The 25,917-nt window shown below is 42.4% G+C and overlaps 1 protein-coding gene across 1 annotated transcript in view; it reads left to right on the top strand.

Moving 5' to 3' along the window:
* Slc16a10 (solute carrier family 16 member 10) overlaps positions 1-14,509 on the top strand; it is a 97,175-nt gene extending 82,666 nt beyond the window's left edge. The window contains exons 4-6 of the mRNA XM_036168979.1: positions 2,293-2,436; positions 10,754-10,982; positions 12,103-14,509. Of these exons, the coding sequence (XP_036024872.1) occupies positions 2,293-2,436; positions 10,754-10,982; positions 12,103-12,335 (606 nt within the window). The 3' untranslated portion in view covers positions 12,336-14,509. The remainder of the gene's footprint in view (positions 1-2,292; positions 2,437-10,753; positions 10,983-12,102) is intronic.
* The last annotated feature ends 11,408 nt before the right edge of the window (positions 14,510-25,917 follow it).

Genomic DNA, 25,917 nt, shown 5'->3' on the forward strand with positions numbered 1-25,917 from the left:
CTATAGTAGTCCAGGTAAGGAGTGACAAGAATGTGGACACAGGCCAAAGGAAGTACATATGAGTCACTTAGCCAGAAAATCATTACAATTTGGTTATTGGGTTTTTACCACTGTAGGTGAGCCAATGGTACTGTTAACCCAAATGCAGGAGGGCAAATTATAAGGGGCAGACAAATTCAGTATGAGCTGCATTGACACTGAGGTGCCTTTGAATTAGGCAAATGGGTAATGTCTCGTTTGACATGGAAGAGAGTGCCTGGAGAATTTAACAAGGCTGGGAAGGAACCCATGCAAAACGGAAGTGCCAGCACCGATGTTAAGCAATAGCAAGAAGTTATAAAGCTTAAGAGGGCCCAGTGGAGGAGAGAGAGCATATTAGCATACACAGTCCACACTGAACACAGCTTCCCTGCGGAGCTGGAGGGGATTAAGACCGAGATCAAAGCTGGCCTAACGCAGTGTGCAGCCATGTTCTGTTTGGCTTGTGTAGCACTGGATCACACGGGGTTCTAAATTCCAGTTAGGTGCCAACATTTCTACACAAGATCCAGATTTCATATTTCTTCTAAATTTTAATTTTTTGTTTAAATAAAGGGCTGGAAGGGAGAATCAACAATATGGGTAGTGACGGTCCTCTGGAATGTGTGCTTCTTCTCTACATGCATCTGCTTCGCTTTTTATAGGCTCAGACATTTGAATTTTCTACTTCAGAGCCAAGGATCAGTAGTTAATAAACATACAAAGATAGATTAGTGTCAGATTATGGAGAGCTTTAAATACCAGACAGAGTATAAAATGCAGTAACAAGCAACTTTTGAAAGCAGGATTGGCAAGATTAAAGTCCTATTTAGGAAGATTATTCTGAAGCAGTGTGAAAACAGAAGTTTAGAAAAACTACCATTTTTAATTAAAAAGTGTAATTATTTGTTATATGTATGGGTGTTTTGCCTACATGTATGTCTGTTCACTATATGCATGCTTACAGAGGCCAGAAGAGGGTGTGAATCACCTGAGACCGAATTTAGACACAGCATAAAGTGTCATGTTGGTGCTGGAAATCAAATCGAAATCCTCTGGAAGAGCAGCCAGTGCTCTTAACTGCTGAGCCATCTCTCCAGCCCCAGTGACCAATTTTTAATGAAAAGAGATATGATGATATAAAAACTGGGTTAAAAAAAAAGGAAAGCAGAAAAAAGAAAGTTCAATGGAAGAATCGTAAGGAGGGACTGCCATCTGAAAAGTCCCCCACTACCACATTCATTATTTGGGCTGTTGAGCTTGGTAGAAAATTTGCTTGTAGTCTCCTAGAACTCCATTGGATGCTAGGGTCATTATGAGAAAGTCAAACAATGCTTGCTGGCTCTCTGTGGCCCAGAGGTCTAGTGTTTTCACTAGATTTTAAGTGGAGGCAAAGATCCTTTATTCCCTCCACCCCCATCTTCTACTTCAGCACAGCCAGCATTCAAAAGATCCCTTGTGAAAAGAGGATGGCCAACATTAGTATCTGATCATTAACTGCATGCCAGTCATTCTTCTAAGGGGTGCTTGAACCTAGGGCTTCCCACATGCTTGGCAGATGCTTTAGTATGCCACAGGGGTTGCTTTGATTAGGACCAGTACTTGGATCTGGAGGTCTAAGAGATTTGACTACTGTAAACTGTGTATCTGTATCTGTTGGCATGCCACCCAGGAACCTTACACTTTCCTTCAGGAAGCTCTGGCAGAAGTTATTTCAAGGGCATCAGTTTGTTCTGGTCCCTTAGAAGAGCTAAAACTCCAAAGATGACCTTCAGCTATCTTCCAGGGGGCAGGTAGTATTCCAGGCCTCCATTCTTCTTTTGATAACTGGCTCATTTTAAGTGTGTGCTGATCTGTTTACTGAAAAAAATAATTATAGGAATAACTCATTTTTTAAAAATAAAAAAATTTGGTTTTCTGAGTCAAGGTCTTGCTGTATGATCCAGGCTACCCTGAACTGTATTATGTAGCCCAGGCTGACCCTGCCTTCTCAATCCTGGTCTAGTCTTCAAGGGCTGGGACTACTACAGCTGTGTGCCACCACACTCAGAAAACTCATTCCTTTTATGCATACTAAATTATGATAGATTTTCTTTATATGTGCTCCTAGAAAACGATCACAGGAGATGCTTTTAAATCTTACAATTTTAATCTTGAAGGGGGGTTGGAGTATCAGTGTAGAGAAGAAACACATTGGATGTTAATGGTGCATGTCTCAAACCTTGTGAGGTGTCCCTCCATATTCAGTGTGGTGTCTTTTTTCTTGACTTGCAGATGAACCATGTAAAGGAAAGATTCCAAGACGAAAAGAACAAGGAGGTGCTTTTTATGTGCATCGGCATCACTTCTGGAGTTGGACGCCTTCTCTTTGGCCGCATTGCAGACTATGTGCCTGGGATAAAGAAGGTTTACCTGCAGGTACTCCACACTCTCCTTCCCACAACAGAGTGAATTGTATTCTTGTCTCCCTCAGGCCGTTGAGGGGTACACGAGGGGCTGACATGAGCAGTGTTTTATAAAGATTAGTCTGGCATGGAGTAGAGAATGGAGCAAGAGCTGAGGTAGCTACGAAAGGCCACGTGTTGAATCCTTCCTTTGATCTAAAATGTCCAGAGTAGGAAGATGATTAGGAGGGTAAATTAGTGGTTGTTGGGGATTGGGGAAAGGTGATGGTTTCTTTTTGGGGTTCTGAAAGTGTTCTACAGTAAGAAAAGTGGTGGTCTAATAATACACATAAGACAGATAGTTTACAGTACTCTTCAGAGGGGGTGCTGGGGTGCAGTGCCGCTGTTGGAAACTGCTGATGTAGTCTAGGCAGGAAAAACCAAGGCAGAGACATGGGCATCAAACAGTGAATTAGTGGCACAGAGAACAGGTGCCGCCGGGTGGGGCTGTTTGTGTCCGAGATTTGTCGCTTGGCTAACAGAGGAGGTGGTTTCATTATCTCACGAGATCAGCAACGCAGTAAATCCAAGGAAGACAGACTTTGTTTCTGCCCCATTAGTGTGCAGTGCCTGTAAAACAGCTGGGTTGAGCTTGCATAAAGCATTGTGGGACTTGGACATTCTTGGACTGAAAGCTAGTGACCTGGTTGTTAGAAACATCTGGGATGGAGTGCTCTTAGGATACCAGTGGCCAGCAGTGTCAGGAGCTAGTGAAGTGATCAAAGTAGGAGGTATTGATGACTGCACAGATGACACGGGTACATGGGGTGTAGACAGCTCTGTCCACAGGACAGTAGGGGAAAGAGATTTGGAGATTAATCATGAGAGGCAGTGTGAGCAGTCTCATAAAAGATGTGAAATTTGGGAGCAGGAACTACGTGGAACAGACGTTCACTATAGACAGAGTAGCTTCCGCTAGTTGGCTATAAGTAATGACAAGCACCATTTACTGCACACGTGGACGAGCTAGATGAAGAAGAACTGGCTGCTCCCTGTGCGCCATGGCCAGCCCTTGCCCCAGCCCTTCAAGGAAGGCATTGTTCTTTGTTCCCACTTACAGATGTGAGCACTTAAGAATAGAGGGTGTGGGGTCCAGGCAGGCAGTCACAGGCCGGAGCCTGTTCCACAGCAGAAGGAAGTGGAGACAGCCAGCAACTGACGTGCTTCTCCTCCACCACCAGTGCTGGGAGTAAAATCGAGACCCTTGTTAATATTTATGTACTTCTTTACAAAATGTAGAGCCAAGCTAGGCATAGTGATGATACACTCCTTTAATCCCAATACTGGGGAGGCAGAGGCAGGCAGATATCTGAGTTCAGTGCCAGCCTGCTCCTGGTCTACATAGTGAACTCCAGGACAGCTAGGACTACACAGAGAAACCCTGTATCACAAAAACAAAAACAAAACAAAGCAGGGCCATCAAAATAGCTCACTGTGTGCCTCAAAAGCCTGATGAACTGAGTTTGAGGACCAGAACATATGGAAAGGCAGAAGGGAAGAACTGGACTCCAGGTTGTCCTCTGACCACCACATGTGTTCTGTGGCATGGATTACACCCCCCACACACACTCAAGATCACCACTGGGCGTGGTAGCTCACACCTGTAATCCAGTACTTATAAGCTAGTGTTGCCACAAGCATAAGGCCAGCCTGGACGTCAGAATGAGACCCTGTCTCAAATACAATGGAAATATTTATTTAGTATATGATAATCATTCCACCCTTTATAATACCTCATTGTAAATATATTTATCTAGCATGTAGCTGACTAGTTAGTTTTGTTTTCTAATGTCAAGGTGCCCTCTCCTGGACATCTGCTGTATTGATGACTGTCAGATTTCATGTTGTAAAAACAATTCTGAATACTCCTGTGCTCTTAGACATTGGCCCAGGTGGAGTGATACAAACAGGATAGACTGGGTCCCTGAGTTCCCAGAGCAGGGATGTGGCTGGGAAAAGCTAAGTGTGTTTGGATCTAGACAAGAGAGACTGGGCATGGAAGGAGCTGGAAAGCTGGGAGGGGCCAGTTATCCAGGTCTTCAGAGCTAAGAGATTTTCTGGGACTGTTGGTGGCCATTCTGGAGCACACTATAGACTGAGGGCAGGAGAGAGTGAAAAGAACCTGTCATATATTACTGTGGACATTTCCCCAAAAGGTGAATTGCTAGAGGAATGTATTCATGAGTTACATATGTAATTAGAAAAATAGAATGATGCCCACATCCCTCTTCATGCGTAAACATTCTCTTCTGTAGAAAAAGACTGAACTGGTAAGTGCTACTTAGCTCTGTTTTTATACTTCTAGCATTTTACATGAAGGCACGGACTTTACCAAATATTTTAAGATGATATCCAAATACTTAACTATCCCCCAGCCTGACAAAGGGATCAGAAGTCCCACAGTCTCATTTTGACTGGCACTGCTGTGAATGTGTCCAGTTCTGAGGAGAAAGTCAAACTCTCTCCCTCTCCTGTGAAGTGTTATAAGCCCTGCATGCTTCAGAGGAATCCAGCCCTTTGGTCATGTGGCCTCATCATTCATTTAGTTAGTGCAGGGTGCGCTGGAGTTAGCTGCTTTCTGCCCTGGGTGCCTGGCCGGAGGCTGTGAAGGTCTGTAGACATTATGTTAAATAAGCATATTGAGGGCAGCACTTGAATTTAACTGTGCCCAGTATGTCTCTGCCTCCAAAAATGCCTTATGCTCATTCAGGTGTGGCTTAGCTTTCCACGTGAGTCCAATGTCTGGAGTAGGAATTGCCTGTGTTGTCTCCCCAGAACTGCTTAGGGAGAAGAGAAAAAGACTGTGTGATGGAAAATTATTTATCTTTCAAACTGGGTTCTAGTATTGACACATCAATATTTGATCTGTTTCTCTGATATTTATTTGGAAGTGATGAGAAAGCAGTGATCCTCCTACGTGTCTCAGTACATAAGGGACATGTATTTAGTCTCCACAGCAATTATGTTCTAACAAGCCTGGAGTAAAATGTACTGGGGAAGGGCTTTGTTTCCCATCATTGTAGTTACAATGGATGCAAAAACACAGCTCTTACCTCAAAGAAAGTAAGTTTATTCTGGAGCCAAGTGTGAGTGGCCATGGTTCAGAACATAGATTAGGTTACTCTAAATACTGTGCTCCAAAGTGGTGACAGTTTGGTAAGGGTTTTATAGCAACAAAGTCTCAACTGCATTAGTAGAAACATTAGGCAGGTGGATTAAAGCAAAGTGAGGCAGTCGGAGCTCCCTGCCTTGGGTGCTGTGATGGCTCTTAGCCATTTGGTTGGTGGTATTGGTACACCGAAGGACACCTACCTAATGGCCGCAAATGTTAGGTCACATGTAAAGCACACAGGAAATGGCTACTGAAGGACTGAAGATGGCCCACGATAATTTAATTTGGCTCTGGACTTATAACATTCTGAACTCTCCAACATTGTTGAAGTTCTCATAAGTCAGTTGGCCATGAAGGTTCCGTGGGGGCAGCTTCTTCCTGAGAACTTTCCTTCAATGCAAATAGGGTAAAAGAAACTAGGTATTTCTTCTGAAATGCTTAAGGAATAAGCTGTCTGTGTGAGTGACCTTAATGAGTTCATTCCTCAAAGGAAAATTTAAAAAACAACAACTTCCTTTAGTTAAATGAGTATTTTTTCATTTTATATGTGTGAGTGTTTTCCCAGCACGTTTATCTGTGCACTACATACAGACATGCCTGGTGCCCGCATAGACCAGAGAGGGTGTCAGATCCCTGGAACAGGAGGCCCAGATAGCTATGAGCCACCATGTGGGTGCTGGGAACAGAACCCAGGTCCTCTGGAAGAGCAGTCAGTGCCCTTAACCTCTGAGCCGTCTCTCCAGTTGCAAGTTAATAAGTCTTGTAGTGCATGTCTGTAATTCTTATTCAAGATGCAAGGGCAAGGGCATTAAGAGCAACAGTAATAAATCTTGGTCAAATAACAGAAAGAGAGTTACATAAGTTACTACAGTTTAAACTGAAAAAGGGCCTTGTGGTTAGGAAAAGATTGAGAAATGCCCTAGACATACAGAGATACTTTAAAAAAAACAAGCAAACAAATACAAAACTGATCAAAAACAAAAAATTGAAGAGGCAAAAAATAGGAAATTGGGGAAACTGCCAAAATTAAAGCGCCTGGATCTCATCACATCACATCAATTTTTCCATGAAAATATATTTTTTTTGTTTTTTTAAAAATATATTTGTTATTAAGCAAAATTGAGTTTGTGTCAAATACTGAATGAGACTGTCAAGTACCAAGTACTCATTAGCTGTCAGTGTGCTAAGTTTAAACCCCAGAGCTGGTTTTCTTGACAGAAATTAGTATTGAACAAAATAGGAAGAGAAATAAGGTGCATGTGTATGTGTGTCCTTTCTTTTATAATTATGGTGAGGTGGCTGGAAATCTGATTTTGAACCAGGCATGATAGTTCTCATCTCTAACCCCTGGCTCTCGGGAGATGAAAGCAGTAGGATTGTGAGTTCAAGACCAGCCTGAGGTATATAGCATGAGCTGAATCAGCCAAGTCAAGTACAACAAAACAAGATTTAATTAGGATAGTTTAGATTTCCTGGAGTCTGTTTGATTGCAAAATGGTTCTAAGACTGTTCTTGTTTATCTCCTTTCATAGTTATGGACAGAACAGAAATAAATCTGTGACTATGGACAGTAGGTCCGTCTCTCCCAGCCCTTTACCTCTGGAGGTTTTATTTAGCTCACTGTTGGGGGATGGGAAGTCCAAGAGTGTAACGTTGGCTTCTGGTGTCATTTCTCAGTATGTCTTAATATAGCAGAGGCATCACACGGTGACAGAGCCTGCTTAACTTTTTGATTAAAAATAACTCCCTAACTCTTTGCCTACTTGCTACCTCTTAGATATTTTGATTTCCACATTTTGATTATTTTTAGGCCTTTTTCTCTCGAGCATCAGAATGTCTTTTGCTTGTTCAGGATCTTGGAGGGGTAGAGCCTAGTTATGTTGGTTAGTTGTATGTCAACTTGACCCAAGCTAGAGTCATTTAGGGAAGAGGACTCGAAGTTGAGAAAATGCCTCTGTACATTGGCCAATAGGCACATCTGTCAAGCATTTTCTTGATAAAGGCTATGGGAGGGTCCCCTCCACATGAGCAGTGCCACCTCTGGGCAGGTGGTCCTGGGTTGTATAAGAAAGCAGGCTGAGCAAGCCACAGAAGTAAACCAGGAAGCAGCATTCCTCCATGGCCTCTAGTTCAGTTCCTGCTCTGACTTTCTTTGATGACAAACTGTGATGTGGAACTGTAAGTTGGAATAAACCCTTTCCTCCCCAAGATGCTTTTGGTCACAGTGTTTTATCACAGTGATAGAAACTCCAACTAAGACAGACCTAGTCTCCTCCTTCTTAGTACTGGTTCCTTTAAGCCCAATAGTTACTCACTACTGTGAAATGACACATATGCTCTCATTGAAGTTGGATCAGAGAGAAAAGATTTCCAGTTTTTTAAAAAATGGGAAAATAGAAGATTTTATTCCCTCAGGAAGTTAGTATGAAGCTAGGTGTGGTGGTACACTATAATCTCAGTCCTTTGGAGGCAGAGGCGGGAAGATGTGTGTTCAAGGCCAGAATATCTATTCTCTTCCATTTAGGTACCCACTATACTTTAGATATACAACTATGGTAACATCAAGACTACATAGTGGGACCTGCCACGCTAACCCTCCTGCCCCTAAATTTTAGTATGAAGTGCCTTCATAGTTTTAAATTAATCATAATTTTACTATAAAGCCCTATTTTAGTACTGAAAAAAAAAAACAACTCAGATATATGATACAATGGTGTCAGAAAACAACCTGGATTGTGACCATTTTGCCTTTCTTGCTGCTATGTCCATGAACAATTTATGCTAAAGTTGAAAGCTGCATTCCAAAGGTCACTATTAGGCGCCATTCTCCAGGAACTGTCCATGGTTCTGAGACAGCTAACCCTTCCACCTTCTGCCACACACTGCCAACCACCACACCAGTTCTTTTTATGTGGGTGCAAAGGGTCTAACTCAGGGCCTCATGCTTGTATGGCATTTAACCAACTGAGCTGTCTCTTGAGCCTGAAAACTTCCATTCTTGAATCTCACCCCCCTGGCACATTATGCATCCTTAGGGCCCTAGGGTTGTGAGTAGCTTCTCTGATACACACTACCAAGTTTGGTGTGATGATAGTTTTTGTCAACGTAGCACAGACTAAAGTTTCCTGGAAAGAAGGACCTCAGCTAAGGTAGTCACCTTCGCCAGATTGGCCTGCAGCATGTCTGTGGGGGCATTTTCTTGATTAATGACTGATACCGTGGGAGGCACTATACCGAGGCAAGCTATATTGGGTATACCTATACCTGAATAAGTAGCCAGGCAAGCTGGAGGGGAGCAAGCCAGTAAGCAGCATTCAGCTGTCCTCAGCTTTGGTTCCTGACTCCAGGTTCACGCTTGAATTCCTGCTTGGCTTCCCTTAATAGAGGAAACAAGGCCCTCACTTTATAATAACAAGTTCAAGAGGCTAGTGGAAATGAAGCCATTTTTAATATACCATTCTGCAGAAAGGGACACCATAGAGAAAAGCAAAAGTGGCTGGTGTGCCAGTTGGTGCCAGACAGTGTTTTAAAGTCTCTGACCTCGAGAAATTCCTGTATTCTTCCCCATCAGCTGGTACTTTAGACCCACAATCTCACATTCTTCTAGTATAGCCCCTTTCCAAAATTCCCCATCTTACTGGTTCAGGACACAAAGTCTTAGCTAGTACAGACTGATTCTAAGGCTCAGTCACAAGGCAGACTGCCTGCAGCTTCCCAGTTCTGACTGGTCTAAGACAAGCAGGCGGTACCTAGGGGTGAGAAGACCCAGCTGGCCTCTTGCTTTCCTGTAACTCTCTGATGAGCTTTAAACACACCTCATACTGGGCATGATTTATTGCTCATATCGGTGTAACCTGGAGTGCAGGCCAAATGAACCCCCCCCCCCCAGGTTGCTTTGGTCATGGTGTTTTATCACAGCAACAGAGAAGCAAGTTAGCACCATTGTGTCTATAAGCATGCCAGTGGGGAGGAGAAGAGATGAGACAGTGATGCCCATGGTTTCTGTTGCCTCCCATCTCTGCTGTGTTGCCCCGCTGTCATGGGAGGGCCCCCGACAGGGACATTCTATCCACTCTGAGCTGTGGCACATGTGGAGCACCAGTTATAGGCTAGCTCCATCTACGTGCCTTAAATGTGTTACTTAGCTTTCCCAGCACCATCGTCTGCATGTAAAATGGGGATAGCTTTGTACTCACACAGTTCTAAGCTCCGCAGTGGAGTGGCCCCCTAAAGTGATTAGAGCAAGCCTGGAGCTTGGTAAGCTGTATTGTACGCATAAACTTCCTTCTGATTGTTCATTCAGGATCCCCAGTGCTGAACAACCTTCAGGAATTGTTCCTTTCACAATAAGGTCCTGGACCTGAAACTCGAGTTCTCAGCTTTGGGGGCAAGGACCTGTACTCACTGAGCTGTCTCTCTGGCTCTTTGTTCTAGTTTAGAGACAGGCTCTCACTATATAGCTTAGGCTGGCCTTAAACCTCCAATTCTCCTGCCTCCATTTCCAGGAGTTATGGGTAAAACCACCACACCCAGCCAGTTATCCTCTTTAATTATTTCTTTAGAAGTTACTGATGGTCTGTTCTCTCTCCATTTGTTTTGTACCACTATACTTTACATATATGACTATGGCATCCTCTAAAATGTTTCATTTTTTACTTTTTGTTTAAATATCCTTCTCTTCAGAACTAAGAGGAAGAATCATGCCTTATTCCTTGTGTAAATCTCTATATAGCATAATACTTACTAAATGGCAGGCAAAATCAGGAGTTTGGTTGAATTAACTATGATGTTTGGTGGCCCAAAATAAATATTCTGAACCTTAATGCTTAGGTGCTCAGACATGATCTATAATATTTACTTATAAAGTATAATGGCTTCATGGGTTAAAAAGTAATCAAGTACTTAATGAATAAATGTTGGTCAACAGTATTGACCCAGGTGCAAGATCTCTAAACCTTATAACATCTAGTCCAAAGATATATAAACATATATAAATTCTGACTAAATAATGTATAGGCTGGGAAGGAAAATTACCATACAAAAATGGTTACTTTCTTGTTCCCTAATGAAAATATTAAGAAAATGCAAGAGGCTTTCGGGGAAGTTGATTCTATCTGATGGAGAGGAAGGGGAGGGTCGATCTCCTCACACGGTGTTGACATGAAGTCTTCTGCCCTAGGTCCTCTCCTTTTTCTTCATCGGCCTGATGTCCATGATGATCCCCTTGTGCAGCATCTTTGGGGCCCTCATTGCTGTTTGCCTGGTCATGGGTCTCTTCGATGGATGCTTCATTTCCATTATGGCCCCCATCGCCTTTGAGCTAGTTGGTCCTCAGGATGCTTCCCAGGCAATTGGATTTCTGCTTGGATTCATGTCTATACCCATGACTGTAGGTCCTCCAGTTGCAGGTAAATAAAACAATTCTATAGTAATTATACTAGTTCATAGCAGTTTCTACTTTGGTCCTAAACCTCATTTATTTGTGAAGTATATTTAATGTATTAAAAGTCCTTATGTGCTTTCTCTCTCCCACTTTTAATAAGACTATATGTTGATAGTAGGTTGAAAAGGTTTGTTGAGGGAGCATTCTGCAAGTGTGTGTGTGTGTGTGTGTGTGTGTGTGTGTGTGTGTGTGTGCGCATGCGTGCACATATGTGTATTAAGTCCAGAGCCTTGTACATGCTAAGCAAGTACTTACCACTGAGCTACATTCCCCACAAAATATTACTTGTTGGGGAGTGCTGAACATTGAACTTGGGCATGGGATATCCTAAATACATACTCTTCATTGAGCTGTGCATTTATTTAGCCTCTGCCTTTTCAGTTCTGTTAATATATGTTAGATAAATGGAAACATAAAAATGAAGATTCTGATAGATTTCTATATACATAATTTTTTTTTTCTCTGAGACAAGATTTCTCTGTGTAGCCCTGGCTGTCCTGGAACTCACTCTACAGGCCAGGCTGGCTTCAAACTCACAGAGATCTACCTGCCTCTCTCTGCCTTCTGAGAGCTGGAATTAAAGGTGTGACCACCACTGCCTAGCATATGTGTACACGTACACACACACACACACACACACACACACACACACACATTTATGAGTCTCTCTCTCTCTCTTTTTATCCCAGCTCTTGGATTTATAACTTTTCATGTTACTGTATTACAATTTAAGGTAGTTTCTTGTTAAAGTCAAATAAGATCAAACTGAGGTGTAGATATTTTAGAGACATTTGATCTGGATGCTTCCACCCACATTCAGCTGAGACAAGGGCCATTATTTGATGTATTTGCATATCCCAGGTGGCCTCTGAGGGGCTTTGGCAATGCCAACACTAACCACAAATGGTATCTTGGTGTGACCTGTATTCTGTGGTAAAATTTTAGGTTGATAATTTTTTCCTTCCTCATATCAGAAAAAGGTTTACATTTCAAATCTGTTATCTGAGCTGGGCCTGCCCTCAATGTGACTGAGCTGGGAGCCAAACCTGTTCTCTCCTTGTGACAGCTGCTGTCTCCCCTTCCAGGGTTACTTCATGACAAGCTGGGCTCCTATGATGTGGCCTTTTACCTTGCTGGAATCCCTCCCTTTATTGGAGGCATTGTGCTTTGTTTAATCCCGTGGATCCATAGTAAGAAGCAAAGAGAAATCAGCAAAAGCACCGGAGGGGAGAAGACGGAGAAAATGCTGGAGAACCAGAGCTCTCTATTGTCAAGCTCCTCCGCTTTCTTCAAAAACCAATCTGACTCTATTATTTAAGGCCCTAGATACCTCCACCTGACTGGACTTGCTTTTGAAGTTTTCCTTTTCTATGAACTGCAAATTTCTTATTTTTTTAATCATTTTTGGAATAGCACAAATGGAAAACAGAACCTTTATTACAGGAACCATTTTCTCTCCCCAAATAGCTGTGATATTTCCTGATCTGAGGGAAGAGACTGTTACGGGCAAACATCAACGCTCTTTCAGTGACAAGCAGCCTTCGACGCCGTGGGCACTGTGCAGCTGGCACAGACTCACACAATGTACTTGGAGCTGCGTGAAAGGGCAGCAGTTTGGTTCATACCGGAAGTATTGTGTTGGTTGCTTCATTTGGTGTTTTTAGTTCCAGTGTTTCAGTTTCTTCTGCATTTTGGAACTTTCTGCAAAATTTAAGCCTGGATCTTAGATAATAACAGGCCAACCTAAGCCTCAAGTCTGTTAAGTGATTTAAGCTATAATAAATTGGGCGATTCTGACATGCTCCAGTGTCAAGGGATCTCCTAGGAGCAGAAGCTGATAAATACCCAGAGTGGAGATGAAGGAGTCCTGACTAGGCAGCAGTCAGGCGTTTCCTCCCCTGTCTTTGTCCCCTTTGGTTTTCAGTGTGTTTTACTCCAGTAGCCAGAAACACCCCCACATTTCTGATTTTGTGTAAACAATAAAGTAAAATAGAATGTATAAAAGATATCCTGGCAATTTTAACAGAATTTTTCTGACTTCTGGATTTATTAGCACTGTATTGTAAATGTGTCGTATTAAGCATGTTATCAGCTGGTGTAATGGGCGCAAATTGGAGACAGCGCAAAGCTGTTTTACCCATTAGGAGATATCCGATAGGGATAATTGCTTAAATTGACTCATGGAATTAATGGTTCTAAAAGGTTAGATATACTTATAAAAAGAAACAATTCCTAAATCTTCAAAAAAATTTTTAGCAAAAATTTGCATTTGTGTGTACAGTCATTCCCAGTGACAGGGACACATGGAGAAGACTGACGGCTGGTGCTCTCATGTCGAGATAGACATCGTAGAGTTTACTTGCAGAAACTGAGGAGATGCCATTGCGACCGATCGATGGGATCTTGTTGGTGCAGTATCATGTATGTTCCTCTTCTTTGACTAGAAAGTCACTGTGGTATTTATCTGCCATGTGTTCATTAATTTCCACCATCCCCCCATTTATGTCTAGACTGTAGAAAGCAAGGAATTAGCTTTGGAGGACCTAAAATTAAAATCAAAGTCGGGCCATGACCCATAGCCCGTTTATAAAAACAGGAACACATTCCTATGTCTTTGAAATTGTATTTTAGACCTTTAAAGCTTAAAATTCAATCATTAGCATAGATGAATATTAAGTCATATTTGAATGTAGCTTGCTTGTTCATGTGAAAAGTGTGTTATCTTCCCTAAGCACTTCAGGATCCTTCTGTTTCTCAGTTATCTGGAAGGTGAGAAGCAACTTTATTATCTCACTGCCTGGCTTTTCCCCTCTGTTGCTCTGAAAGGCCGTCCTTCCTCTCTCCATCCACCTAGGGGTGGGGCCACCTGGAGAGGATACAGACTTGTGCTTGGTGGGAGGGAGGGCAGAGGGCAGAGAGAGGCTTGAAGGCTGGGAAATCCAACTCTTAATAGCAGCTTACTCATCTGGCATCGTGGAAGGTAACCGCCTAAATGCTAAGTGTACAACTTATTGGAACGGAGGTTTGAATAACTGTAATTTATTTATTATTTATTTATTATAACATGGAGTCTAAGTAGAACAGATTAGCCTTCAACTCTATTCTGTTGCTTCAGACTTGTGCAGGGATCACAGGTGTGCTGCCATGTGTGGCAATAATTTCGATTTTGGAGGTATAAGCTTACTATGCTATACACACAGTTGTGTTCTTTGTAAGGCAAGCTCTCACTGAGGACCCCAAGCTGACCTGGAACTCACTATGTAGCCCAGGCTGGCCTCGAACTCACAGAGTTCCTTTAGGTTTTTGGAAACAGTCTTGAGTATGGGCCAGGAGGAACTGGAACCTGAGGTCCTCTGCTTCGGCTTCCTAAGTGCAGGAATCACAGGTGGGTGCCACTGTGCCCATTCAGCTTACTATTGACAGTTGTTTTTCTGTTCTAAATGGGAAGGGTCTTTGGCAACTAGTTTACAAAAGGTTCTCTTTCAGGAAACACACACACACACACACACACACACACACACACACACACACACAGGTTTTTAGAGACAAGGTTTCTCAGTGTAGCTGGCCATACTGAAACTCACTCTGTAGACCAGGCTGGCCTCAGACTCATAGAGATCTACTTGTCTCTGCCTCCCGAGTACTGGGATTACAGGCATGCGCCACCATTGCCTGGCTCAGGAGGAAAATATTTTAACTGTATTGTCCTTTCTTGTTTTAGGTAAGATTTTACCATGTAGCCCTGGCTGGCCTGGAACTTACTGTGTAGACCAGCCTGGCCTTGAACTCACAAAGACCTGCCAGCCTCAGCCTCCTGAGTGCTGGGATTAAAGGGGTGCGCCACCACTCTGGCTAACTTTCAAGTTCTTATATTAAGCGTTTAGAAATAATTTAAGCATGATGATATAGGACATTATCAAGCCTTTCATTTCTTTCTCCTCAGTTGCCTGAAATACTTCATCGCTATCAGTACTCTTGGAACTCAGGTTCCAGGAGATGCAATACCCTCTTCTGAGCTCCTGCACACACATGGTGCACATATGTACACTCAGGCATGTATATAGACACACTCTTAAAAAGAAATATGAAAAACATACAACTAAGATAATTAAACCTGCCATTATGAAACATTTGGGTGGGATTTGTTGTTTGGGGTTTTCAAAGAACATTTCTAGGGCCTTATATAAGAGTGGCACTCTAACTAAGCTATATCCTCACCATAGGGGTTAACACAGACATCGCTCTGCCTCTAATTTTACAGGAAGTGTAGCTCTAAAATGGAAAGCTTACACTGTAAAGATTTTAAAAAAAAAATGTTTGCCTTTCAAACTTGGTTGCTGTTTTGTTTTTGAAACAGGGTCTCACTGTAGATCAGAGTGACCTGGAGCTTACAATCCTGTCTCTGTCTCCTTGAGTGGTTTCTGTTGTTGATGCTTGTTTGCTTTGTTGTTGTTTCTTTTACTTGTTTGTTTGTTATTTTGTTTTTTGGAGACATTGTTTCTCCATGTAGCCCTGGCTGTCCTGGAACTTACTCTGTAGACCAGGCTAACCTCGAACTCACAGAGATCATCTGCCTCTGACTCCTACTGCTGGGTTTAGTGTTGTGCACTCTAACTACTGGCCTCTGTCTCCTTGAGTATTGAGTTTAGGCACGTGGGGTTAACACATGGGGGAGAGGTGCTTTTCCAATTAGTCCAGGGAACATGACATGAATTTGTCTCACTGGAGGCTTACAAAATACTTCCACCAAGCCTAACAGTGGCATAGGTGTTACTCGGAAGTCCCCAACCTAATTTCTGATGTTTCTAAAGAAATCTAATTATAGGTATCTTTCAGTTTCAGTCTGTTCTATAAGAAGAGTGCCTTGACATGAGAGTCACAGCAGTTTGTACATGTTAGGGACCCCCAGTACAAAATAATGTCTAGAAGCCATGTTAGAGCCGAGAGACCACTGGGAGCCCGGCAACAGTGGCTACAGTATGCAACATTTTTCAGCATATCAGTAACTGTAGACAGTAACTTGTTAAATTACCTTTAAAGATTCATTGTATGTATGCATGTATGTGTCTGTACAGGTACCCACAGAGGCCAGACTGGGGCATCGCATCCCTTGGAGCTAGAGTTCCTGGTGTTGTGAGTAATCTCAATGTGGGTGCTGGGATCTGAACTCGCGTCCTCTGGTATAGTGAATGCTTTCCCCCTATGTAGCCCTGGCTGGCCTAGAAATCACTGTGTAGACCAGGTTGAGTCCCCTGTTGAGTGTTTTATGTGAGTGTGAACACATACGCCGTCCTAAGATCTTCCGTATTGGGTGAATGTGACTTTCATAATACAGTCTGCACTGCAATAGTGTCTGAGGACCTAGGATTTGTTACTGTGTTACATTTTAACCCCTCACAATGCACAGAAGGACCGTAGCTGGTGCCTCTACTAAAAATGAGATCAAGGTTGCTATTAAACTTCATAGTCCTTTCAAAATGTTTTTTTTAGAAGATTTTTGTGTGTGTGTGTGGGTGTTTTTCCTGTCTGTGTGTTCCACATGTGTGCAGTGCTTGTAGAGGCCAGGAGAGGGCATCCTATCCTCCCAGAGCTGGAGTTACAGGAGGTTGTGAGGCACCCTGTGAATGCCGGGAGCAGAACTCAGGCCCTCTGCAAGGGCACCAAGTGCTCTTATTTATCTTAGCTGTTGAACCAACTCCCCGGCCCCCAAAATACATGTTTTCTTTTTAAGTACATGTTAGACAGTAGGAAATGTGTATAACCAACAAAAACCATACACATATTTTGTACATCTAAGAATTTTTTTCTATGAAGCTATTACTGAGTTCAAATACATGAAGTATCTGAGTTTTGTTAACACTTAATGATTTAAGTTTTATTCACAGGAAAATGATCACCAAACTAAGCCTTTGTAATGAACATGGCCTCCCAAGAGAAAAACTTTAAAGAAAAATTCCTCCTCAGTGTTCCTAGCACAGTGAGTGAACTATTTCAAACTACTTGTGGACTGGAGATATCACACAGTGGTAGGCTGCTTGCCCAGCATGCCCAAAACCCCCGACTCACATTAAGAAGTAAAAAGGAAAAGGAAAAAAAAAAAACCATACAGTAGCATGTAATTGGATTTGATTAAGATTTTGAACATTTGAGCTATTTAGCTGTTTTTCAACCTAAAGTCAGTTTTTTTGAGTCATTGATCTTAAAAATTGCATAATGTGTTACTTGCTCAGTTTTTTTGTTTTGTAATTTGAAAAAAAATCTCACTAAAAGTATCGTTTGTTAACTGTAGAGATGGCTTAGCAGCTAAGAACACTGATTACTCTTCCAAAGGACCTGGGTTCAATTCCTGGCACCCACATGGGAGTTCACAACTGTCTGTAACTCCAGTTCCAGGGGATCTGACACCCTCACACAGACATACATGCAGGCAAAACACCAATGCACGTAAACTAAACATAAGTAAATCATTTAACAAAAGAAAGAATCATTGTTCGCCTTTTAGCTATAAAACAGACTAAAGCTGCACCTGGGCCAGTATCCACAGACCTCAGCACCATGCAGTGATCAGACAGTGTCAGACTCACTAAAAATGCCACCAAGAAGTGCATGGAGGTCTCAGTCCACCGACTTCTGTAAGCAGGGTTCAGCTAACTGAAGGTCATAGGGCTATGGAGTCCTGCTTTCGTTCACAGACTTTGCCTCAACTGCTTTATAAGAATGAGAAACCAACTCTTTGCCACTGTTGCCTTTTAACCAGAAAGACCATGCACTCCTAGCCGAGTATGCTGGGTTTCCTGTTAATTATCATGAGTTATGTGTTCAAGGAAGGCTGGGGCCTTATTGATCATATTACAAAGTTCCTCCAACAACAGCTTTAATTAGGGTAGTCAAAGAATCAATGGTTATAAACATGCTATACTGTGCTAAATGGCTTGCATTTTATAAGCTTCTCCCATCAATTTATTTCGACTTGAAAGTTTTAGCTATAACACATTAAACTTTGCAGTATTGAGAAAAAGCTTGTGTGCTTTAAGTATCTCATGGCATCTGTCACTCTTCTTGTCTACTTATTTTATCTTAACGTTTATCTGAAAATTTTAATTATTTTATATATTTTGAAAGTTCAAACTCTCTTAGCAAAACCAAATATTCCAAATGTACCTAGCGCTCCATGTGAGCATGGCTATCGGTTCCCTCTCCTCCCCCTCCACCCCCTCCCATTTCACTCTCAGCCCTACCCTCCCTCCCTCTCCCTCTCCCCTCCCTCTCCCTCTCCCCTCCCTCCCCCTCTCCCCTCCCTCCCCCTCCCTCCCTCCCTCTTCTACAGAGGGTACTAGCTTTCCTTGTGAGAATGTGTTGTGCTGAGATTGACCAGCAAGGGCATTTTCCTAGTGTTGAAAAATTCTGTTTCTTTTAAAATAATATACTTTATAATTGATTTTTTTAAAATGTGATTTATATATTTAATATATAGATAACCAAAACCTTTTTAATGAAGAGTATTTTGTAATTTGGAGAATACAGTCATTTTTACTGTGGAGTAATGTGATATTCTCAGTAAATGCAATAAAATTTTTAGCAAATTCCTATAAGACCTTCTGATCGTATTTATGGAATTCTGGGGACAGGGGAGTTAACTGAAGTGAACAGTCTGTGTTTTATGCTGTGTGTTTTCCTATTATGTTTGGATATTGCCATTTCTCAGGGGAAGGAAGGTCTCGACCTGGTCTAAAAGTGCTGAGCCGTTGCCCATGCTAATCAATGCCCTGCCCCTGGCTGCACCGACCCCAGCAGTTATTTCGGTGAGCAGCATGTGGCCCTGTGGTTCAGTTCTTTACCTATGAATCAGGCTTCCAGAATACCAAACCTACCTGCTTCTCTGTTCCGGGCTACTCCTTTCCTGTATCCTGGTCGTCTTGTGAGGATTGGGATCGCAGCAGGACCTAACTTTTGACACACAGATCCCTTTGAGGTAGGCTTGCTATTTTTGAGACATGTTCTCCCCGTGATGCTCATGGGCTCTAGCTCTCAGTCTCCTGTCTCAGCCTCCTGAGCACTGGGATTACAAGCATGTGCCACCATGCCCGGCCAGACACCTCTGTATTAGCCAGAAAACTATGATAACCAGGGAATATTCTACCATTGAGCTGCTTGAATTTATTTATTTATTTACTTAATTAGTTTTGTTTTTTTTTTTTTTTTTGAGACAGGGTTTCTCTGTGTAGCTTTGCACCTTTCCTGGATCTCACTCTGTAGACCAGGCTGACCTTGAACTCACAGAGATGCGCCTGGCTCGGATTCCGAGTGCTGGGATTAAAGGCGTGCGCCACCACTGCCTGGCTTTAGGAAATATTTTAAAGCAAGAAATAAGAGCCTCTCAGAGCCTGACTAATGAGGCTGTGACACACAGAGACAGGATGAATCAATTTGAGTGCTGTGGAGACAGAAAAACAGTAGTATAACTACCCATTCCTCCTTGAGACAAAGGCGCATAATTGGAGGTAATAGGAGAGAAATCAGACTGATGTACTGGCTCATGTAAGCCAGTAAAGAGCATTTGGTTATTGACAGCTTACATCACCATGACTATCAGGGCTGGAGGACATAGGGAAAGGCAGTTTTTTCCTATCAAATAGGGCTAGCCTGCCAAGGACCAACATTCCCATATCCTGCCAAGGATATTTATGGAATATTCCTCAACCTTATAGAATTTTCATGCTAAGGAGATCAAATCTTTCACTCTCCTGGTCTTGGCAAAACTCTTGTTTTAAGTAAAGGCCGTGCTACATTCTGGATCTCAGTCATAGCAGCCAATCTCTTCCCATGTTCCTTTAGAACTCTTTGCAAATTACCCAATCAGGAGCAGACTGTGAGGGGTTCTGAACCTCAGCCAATGAGAAGCCGCCAAGCTCTTGAAAGAGATCTTTTAGACAGAGGCCATCTTGGCTGTGTGTACTGCTTGCTTTGTTTGGGCCATGGTGCCCCTTTTACAAAAAGAAATTGCTTTGCCATTGTTTGCTTAGTTTCCTAATGTGATGCTGACAATATTCTTTTCTATTAATGGGAAATCCTCAGAGAAGTGGGCGTGACAGAAGCAGCCTTGGATTCTCATTTTATTGCCAGATGAGATGGCTTACAGGGCAGGTAAGAAAGAAGTTGGCTTAGCAGAGACTTTGGGGCTGGTGTTAATCCCACAAAGAATAAGACCACTACCACAATTTTGAGCCAAATTTGAAGCAAACTTTAATTAAATACTGGCCAGGATGATGGACTGTGGTCCATTCCTGGGTTCCCAGAAAATGGCAATGAGTCACATTTTGCAGAGGCTTAAAAAGCAAACCCATAAGGCTGCGTATTTCCCACCAGATCCAATGAGGGGCAAGCATGCATCCTGACGACTTTCCTACCTGTCCTGCCCATGTACCTCCCACCATATGTGATCAAGCACATGGGTGCAGATGGGTCAGACAAACTTGTTTAGGGGAGTGAAAACATGTAGCTTGTTATCTCCCATAAACAATAACCTCCAGCATTTCAGGAACTCTCTGTCCTTGGGCAAGAGGCTTACAGGTTAGAGGCATTTTGTTTCATGGATCTCTTAGGTACACACTAATGCTTGTGTAATAAGCTATTAAAGCTGCACCTCCAAGCGTTCATATACCAGAACACTTTTCTAGAAGCCAAATTATAATATAAGAGCCACCTTGGTTGGTATTGGTTTTAAAGGCATGAGAGGGTCATGGAGAGAAGCTAAGACTTGGCACCTTATGGCAGGGCTAGAGTTCTTAAGAGAGCCCGGTTGCAGTGGGGAACCCTAGCGGTTTTGGAAATGCCGGTGCTATGTGATAGTGACAGAAAACACCAGCCACAGTGAAATGGAGTGAGCTAGGACCTAGATGACAAGATTGTGCTGAGGGCGGGGCCAGAGAGGTGACCAAAGCCCCTTGGGAAAACTCAAAAGGATTGTGAAGGATGCCATATGTTGAATATTGAATTATTTGTACTGTTGGAACTAGGTTTTGCCTTGTACAGATTGTAGTTGTACCCTGTATCTTCCCTGTTGAAAGGAAAAAGGTACTTTAGATATTGAAGCACACACTTGAGAGATTTTAAACTTCTTTAAAGGAAAATTTTGGAGTTTTACAAAAAATTTAAATAAAAAGTTGGATATTTTTAAGAAACAGCTTTTAAAAATATTTAAATTTTTACAAGGCTAGGTGACATTTTAAATTTATAATATATTTTATTAGGATGCCCTTATTAATATGTAATCTTGATAGATACATAAATAAAAGGCTAAAATTAGGGCCACAGCTATGAGCATCAAACACTTAACACCAGAAACTGGGATACTCCTATCTTAAGATGCAGCAAGACAATGGCCTAAGCAGTCTGGCAAAGAGTCTCTACCTACATCAGGTCTATTCCAGCCAACAGAGACTGAAGACTGAATGTCTAACTTCCTTGTCATTCCTTTTTAAGCTTTAGCTATTTTGATAAACTGAGTCATATAAGAAATTGATATTCTGCAATACACTATGAAAGGATCAGGAACATAAAGTTGCCAGTCTCCCTATGGACTGTGGTCATGATTTAAAGTTTTATTCTAATACTAAAAGAGCTTTAACTCAGAAATTGTTAGTTTTTTTGAGGCTCAAACTTAACAGAGATAAAGCTGTAAAATCCTAATCTTATAAAAAACTATTAACTTATTATAAACTGTTAAAGATAATTAAGTTAACAGTCACCTCATAAAGGACCAAATTCTTTAATATGTTCAGACCTATACTTGTAGTCATGCTAAGTACTAATGTAATTATTTACAGGAAAAAGCTTTATTTAGCCTCTTTTATATGTTTGAAAGGTTAAGCCAAAGCAAGTAATTAAAAGCAAGCTAAGTTTGTTTAGCTCAAATACACGTAATAGATAATGTCCCTCAAACTTGCCTGAGATCTGCTGAATATGGCATTTAAAATGTTTAATGGAAAAAGCTTACTATGACAGAGACTCCTGTGGTGATATATTGTACCCTAATGAAATTTACCTGAAGATCAGAGAACAGAACAAGCCGTTAGATTAAACATAGATGCCAGGCAGTGATGACACACACCTTTAATCATAGCACTCAAGAGGCAGAGATCCATCTGGATCTCTGTGAGTTCAAAGCCACCCCAGATTACATGAGATTGACTTAGTCTAGGAGAGAAACAGAGCCAGACAGTGGTGGCACACACCTTTAATCCCAGTATTTAAGATCTCATGCCTTTGCTTGGGAGACACACGCTTTAATCCCAGCACTAGGAAGGAAGTGATGCTGGGTAGAGAAAGGTATAAGAGGTGAGGAGACAGGAACTGAAGCTTCTCAGGCTGAGGAGTCCTAGAGGTGAGACGTGGCAGTGGCTTGTTCCTTCGTCTCTCTGATCTTTCAGCATTTACCCCAATATCAGGCTCCAGATTTTTTTTTTTTAATTAAAAGATCATTTAGAATTCGTGTTACAGACCCTAGCTCCTAACAGTGACCACAAGGTCTCCAAAGAAGATAATGAGGCATAACAACTCCACCTGGACTGTGGTTGTTATCTTCAGCATCCTCCTAGTCACTTCCGAGCATGCCATCAGCATTTAGGCAAAATGCTTACTCATCCCAGGGCCTTACTTCTAAGTAATCTATGCACATGAGCAGCCACATGCACAACAGCATGGCCACGTAATCTATATGCGTGCACATTTATGGCACGGCTACATAAGCCCCTATATGCATGTGCTTAGCTACCGTTAAAGGCGGATGTGCCCCCCATGCCCTCTTTCTGCCATGTTTCTTCCAGACAGGCCTGTGCACCTCCCTTTTCCCTTCCCTACTCTACCAATAAAACACTTAAAATGGGTTCTTGTGGTCTGTTCTCGAGCATGGTAAATAACAGTGGTAATGCTAACCACTGGAAAAAAAAACTGCCCCAGTGCCTCACTCACCACCAGAACCTGGCCCAAACTGTGGACAAACAGGACACTGGAGAGTAGATTGCCCCACCTTCCCTAGACTAAGTAAGATCCACCTCTCACAGGTCAAATGGACTCCAGGTAAGTACAGCCTACATTTCCCCACCTGTCTTTTCCTGATGATGGGATCTTCCTCTCTCCTGTCTTGAGACTCCTCCCCTCTCTCAACTACCAGGACTATGGGCCTGGAAGTTCCAAATGTAGGAGTTTCCTTTTAGTTCCTAAACTTTAACTTCTGTCCCTAGTCTATAACTGTCCCAGTAGTTTTCCACTTGACAGACAGACACCATCCAGGAATCACCTGCAGACTGCAGACTGCTGAGCCCTGGATTTGCTGAAAGCTGATGTGAACCAGTCCAGCCAATGGGATTGCTCCCTGTCTCTTCATCTGGGGTAGCTAAGCAGATGCTTCTGATGAATGCCTCATTGCCTAAGTGCCCTCCAAGCCTCTGACTAACATTTTTTTCCTGGACCCTGATGACAACGTCCTGGTTTCAGCAAGAAATGTTACAGGAGAGTGTATGTCACCCCTTATTTTCAAGAGGAAGGAAATGTCATAGGGACAGAGTGGTTTCCTGTACTGCCTATGGCGTATCAAGAAAGGTACCTGTTAGAACAAAGAGGCCCAGATCTGTCAACAGGTAGATTTATTAGCTGAAGTAGTTCTACAGTATGATAGGGCACTCGGTTTCCTCTATGTAGAACAAGAAGGCATTATATGGCTTTAAGAGAAAATTGTTTCTATACAAACCACTTGGGAATAACTAGAGATAATTGGACAGTACTCAAAGAAACATTGCAAAAAAGAGGACCAGAGATGAATAACTGGTCCCCATTCTCATGTGCAGGCTCCTCCTAGATAGTGACTCTGATGTCAGCCATTGCAGAGCCTTCGACTGTTCTGTGTCTGCTAATCTCTGTTGGCTCTTGCACCATTAATGCCTTAACTAGATGATAATTCCTGTCTGGGTGACATTAAGCTGATGGCTATTCGATCCCAATACAAATGGGTACCCATAACAGAGTCAAGGATTTGACTCAGGTTACAACTCAAGTGGGGAAGGTGGGAGCCAAAGTTATGTTTTAAGGGTTTTTTTTTTGTTTGTTTCTTTTTGTTTTTTCAAGACAGGGTTTCTTTGTGTAGCTTTGCGCCTTTCCTGGGACTCACTTGGTAGCCCAGGCTGGCCTCAAACTCACAGAGATCTGCCTGGCTCTGCCTCCCGAGTGCTGGGACTAAAGGCATGCGCCTGTCCAGCCCTGTGTGGTCCATTCAAATCTCTCTCACCCATGGTCCTGCAGCCACTTATAAAACAATCATTCAGAGGCTTAATATTAATTATAACTGCCTGGCCATTAGCTCAGGCTTGTTACTGACTAGCTCTTACACTTAAATTAACCCATAATTCTTATCTATGTTTAGCCATGTGGCTTGGTACCTTTTCTCAGTTCTGCCTTGCCATCTTGTTTCCTCTGTGTCTGTCTGCTGACTCCCGACTCTGCCCTTCCTCTTCACAGCATTCTCCTTGTCTGCTTGCCCTGCCTGTACTTCCTGCCTGGCTACTGGCCAGTCAGTGTTTTATTAAACCAGTGTACAAGAGCATTATTCAACAGCACATGTAGATACACAGGCAGGAATATGTGAGGATGTATGCTTGCCCCTAATTGGATGTAGGCAGAAGGTACATAGGAAGTAAGTTTGTCAGGATATATACTTGCTCCTGATTGAAGCTGATGAGAAATATGATAGCCTTATAGGTTTGCCTTTATAAACCTTTGCAAAATCAGGCTTATCACCATTTTCTGGGAACCGATGAGAGACATTTCTGAGGTGAACTAGGGAGAAATGAATGCCAAATGGATGAAGCTGGAAAAGTGAAGTACACAAAATGAAGAGGCTAACAGTCTTACACTGGAAGCCTACAGGAAGAGGAGAATGGGAAGAGAAAATTATAGATTAGATATTTTTCAAGAAAAGGGTGTTTGGTATGTTTTCTCTTTTGTAAACTGGAAAGAAATGAACCAATAGCTTTAAGTGGTATGTGGATATTTTCCCCCAAGATGTGAGAAATAATGGTGTGTGTGTGTGTGTGTGTGTGTGTGTGTGTGTTCATGGAAATGTATCACTTGAGAGAAGAAAACAGACAATTAATACCCAACCGTGAGCCCATCATGTTCCAAATGATAGTTCCAAACCTGTGGCCACACAGAGTCCTAGTTAAAGACAATGGGTTACAATACCAAACTAATGGGGTTGGGGATTTAGCTCAGTGGTAGAGTGCTTGCCTAGCAAGCACAAGGTCCTGGGTTTGGTCCTCAGCTCTGAAAAAAAAGAAAAGAAAAGAAACACTTGCATACAATATCAAACTAAAGAACACAAATGTGGGGAAAGGGACCAGGGGTGTGCGTGCCAAGGACAGGAGGAACGGGGGGGGGGGGGGGGGGTGGGAGAGTAAACATAACAATTCACTATACACGTGTGAATTGTCAGAGGGCAAATATAATCATTTTTAAACAGAAGGTTAAGGAGCTAGAGTTATTTGTGAGATAAAAACACCACCATGTAAGCTTACCTCTGAGACAGTTCAAAGAGGGGTCCCAAAGTCCACATTAACCTTAGTGAGGGAGGGAACAGAGACAGAGAGAGCTGACAGACTGGGAGAGGAGATGGGGGAAATGGAGTCACCAAAGGATGATCCTAATATCAAAGAGCAGGTATAATGGAAATGGTGAAGAGGGAGTTAAAGGGATGGGAAATTGTGGCAAGAAAAGAGAACACTGGATTTTAAGATCTCAAAGTAAAGCCATTTCCAGAGTGCTGGGGAATGTTTTTGTATGCTGTGAATATATGTTGTCCCCATTGGTTAATAAATAAGCTGCTTTGGCCTATGGCAAGGCAGCTTAGG

Source organism: Onychomys torridus, chromosome 19 (genome assembly GCF_903995425.1).
Source record: "Onychomys torridus chromosome 19, mOncTor1.1, whole genome shotgun sequence".
Taxonomy (NCBI): domain Eukaryota; kingdom Metazoa; phylum Chordata; class Mammalia; order Rodentia; family Cricetidae; genus Onychomys; species Onychomys torridus.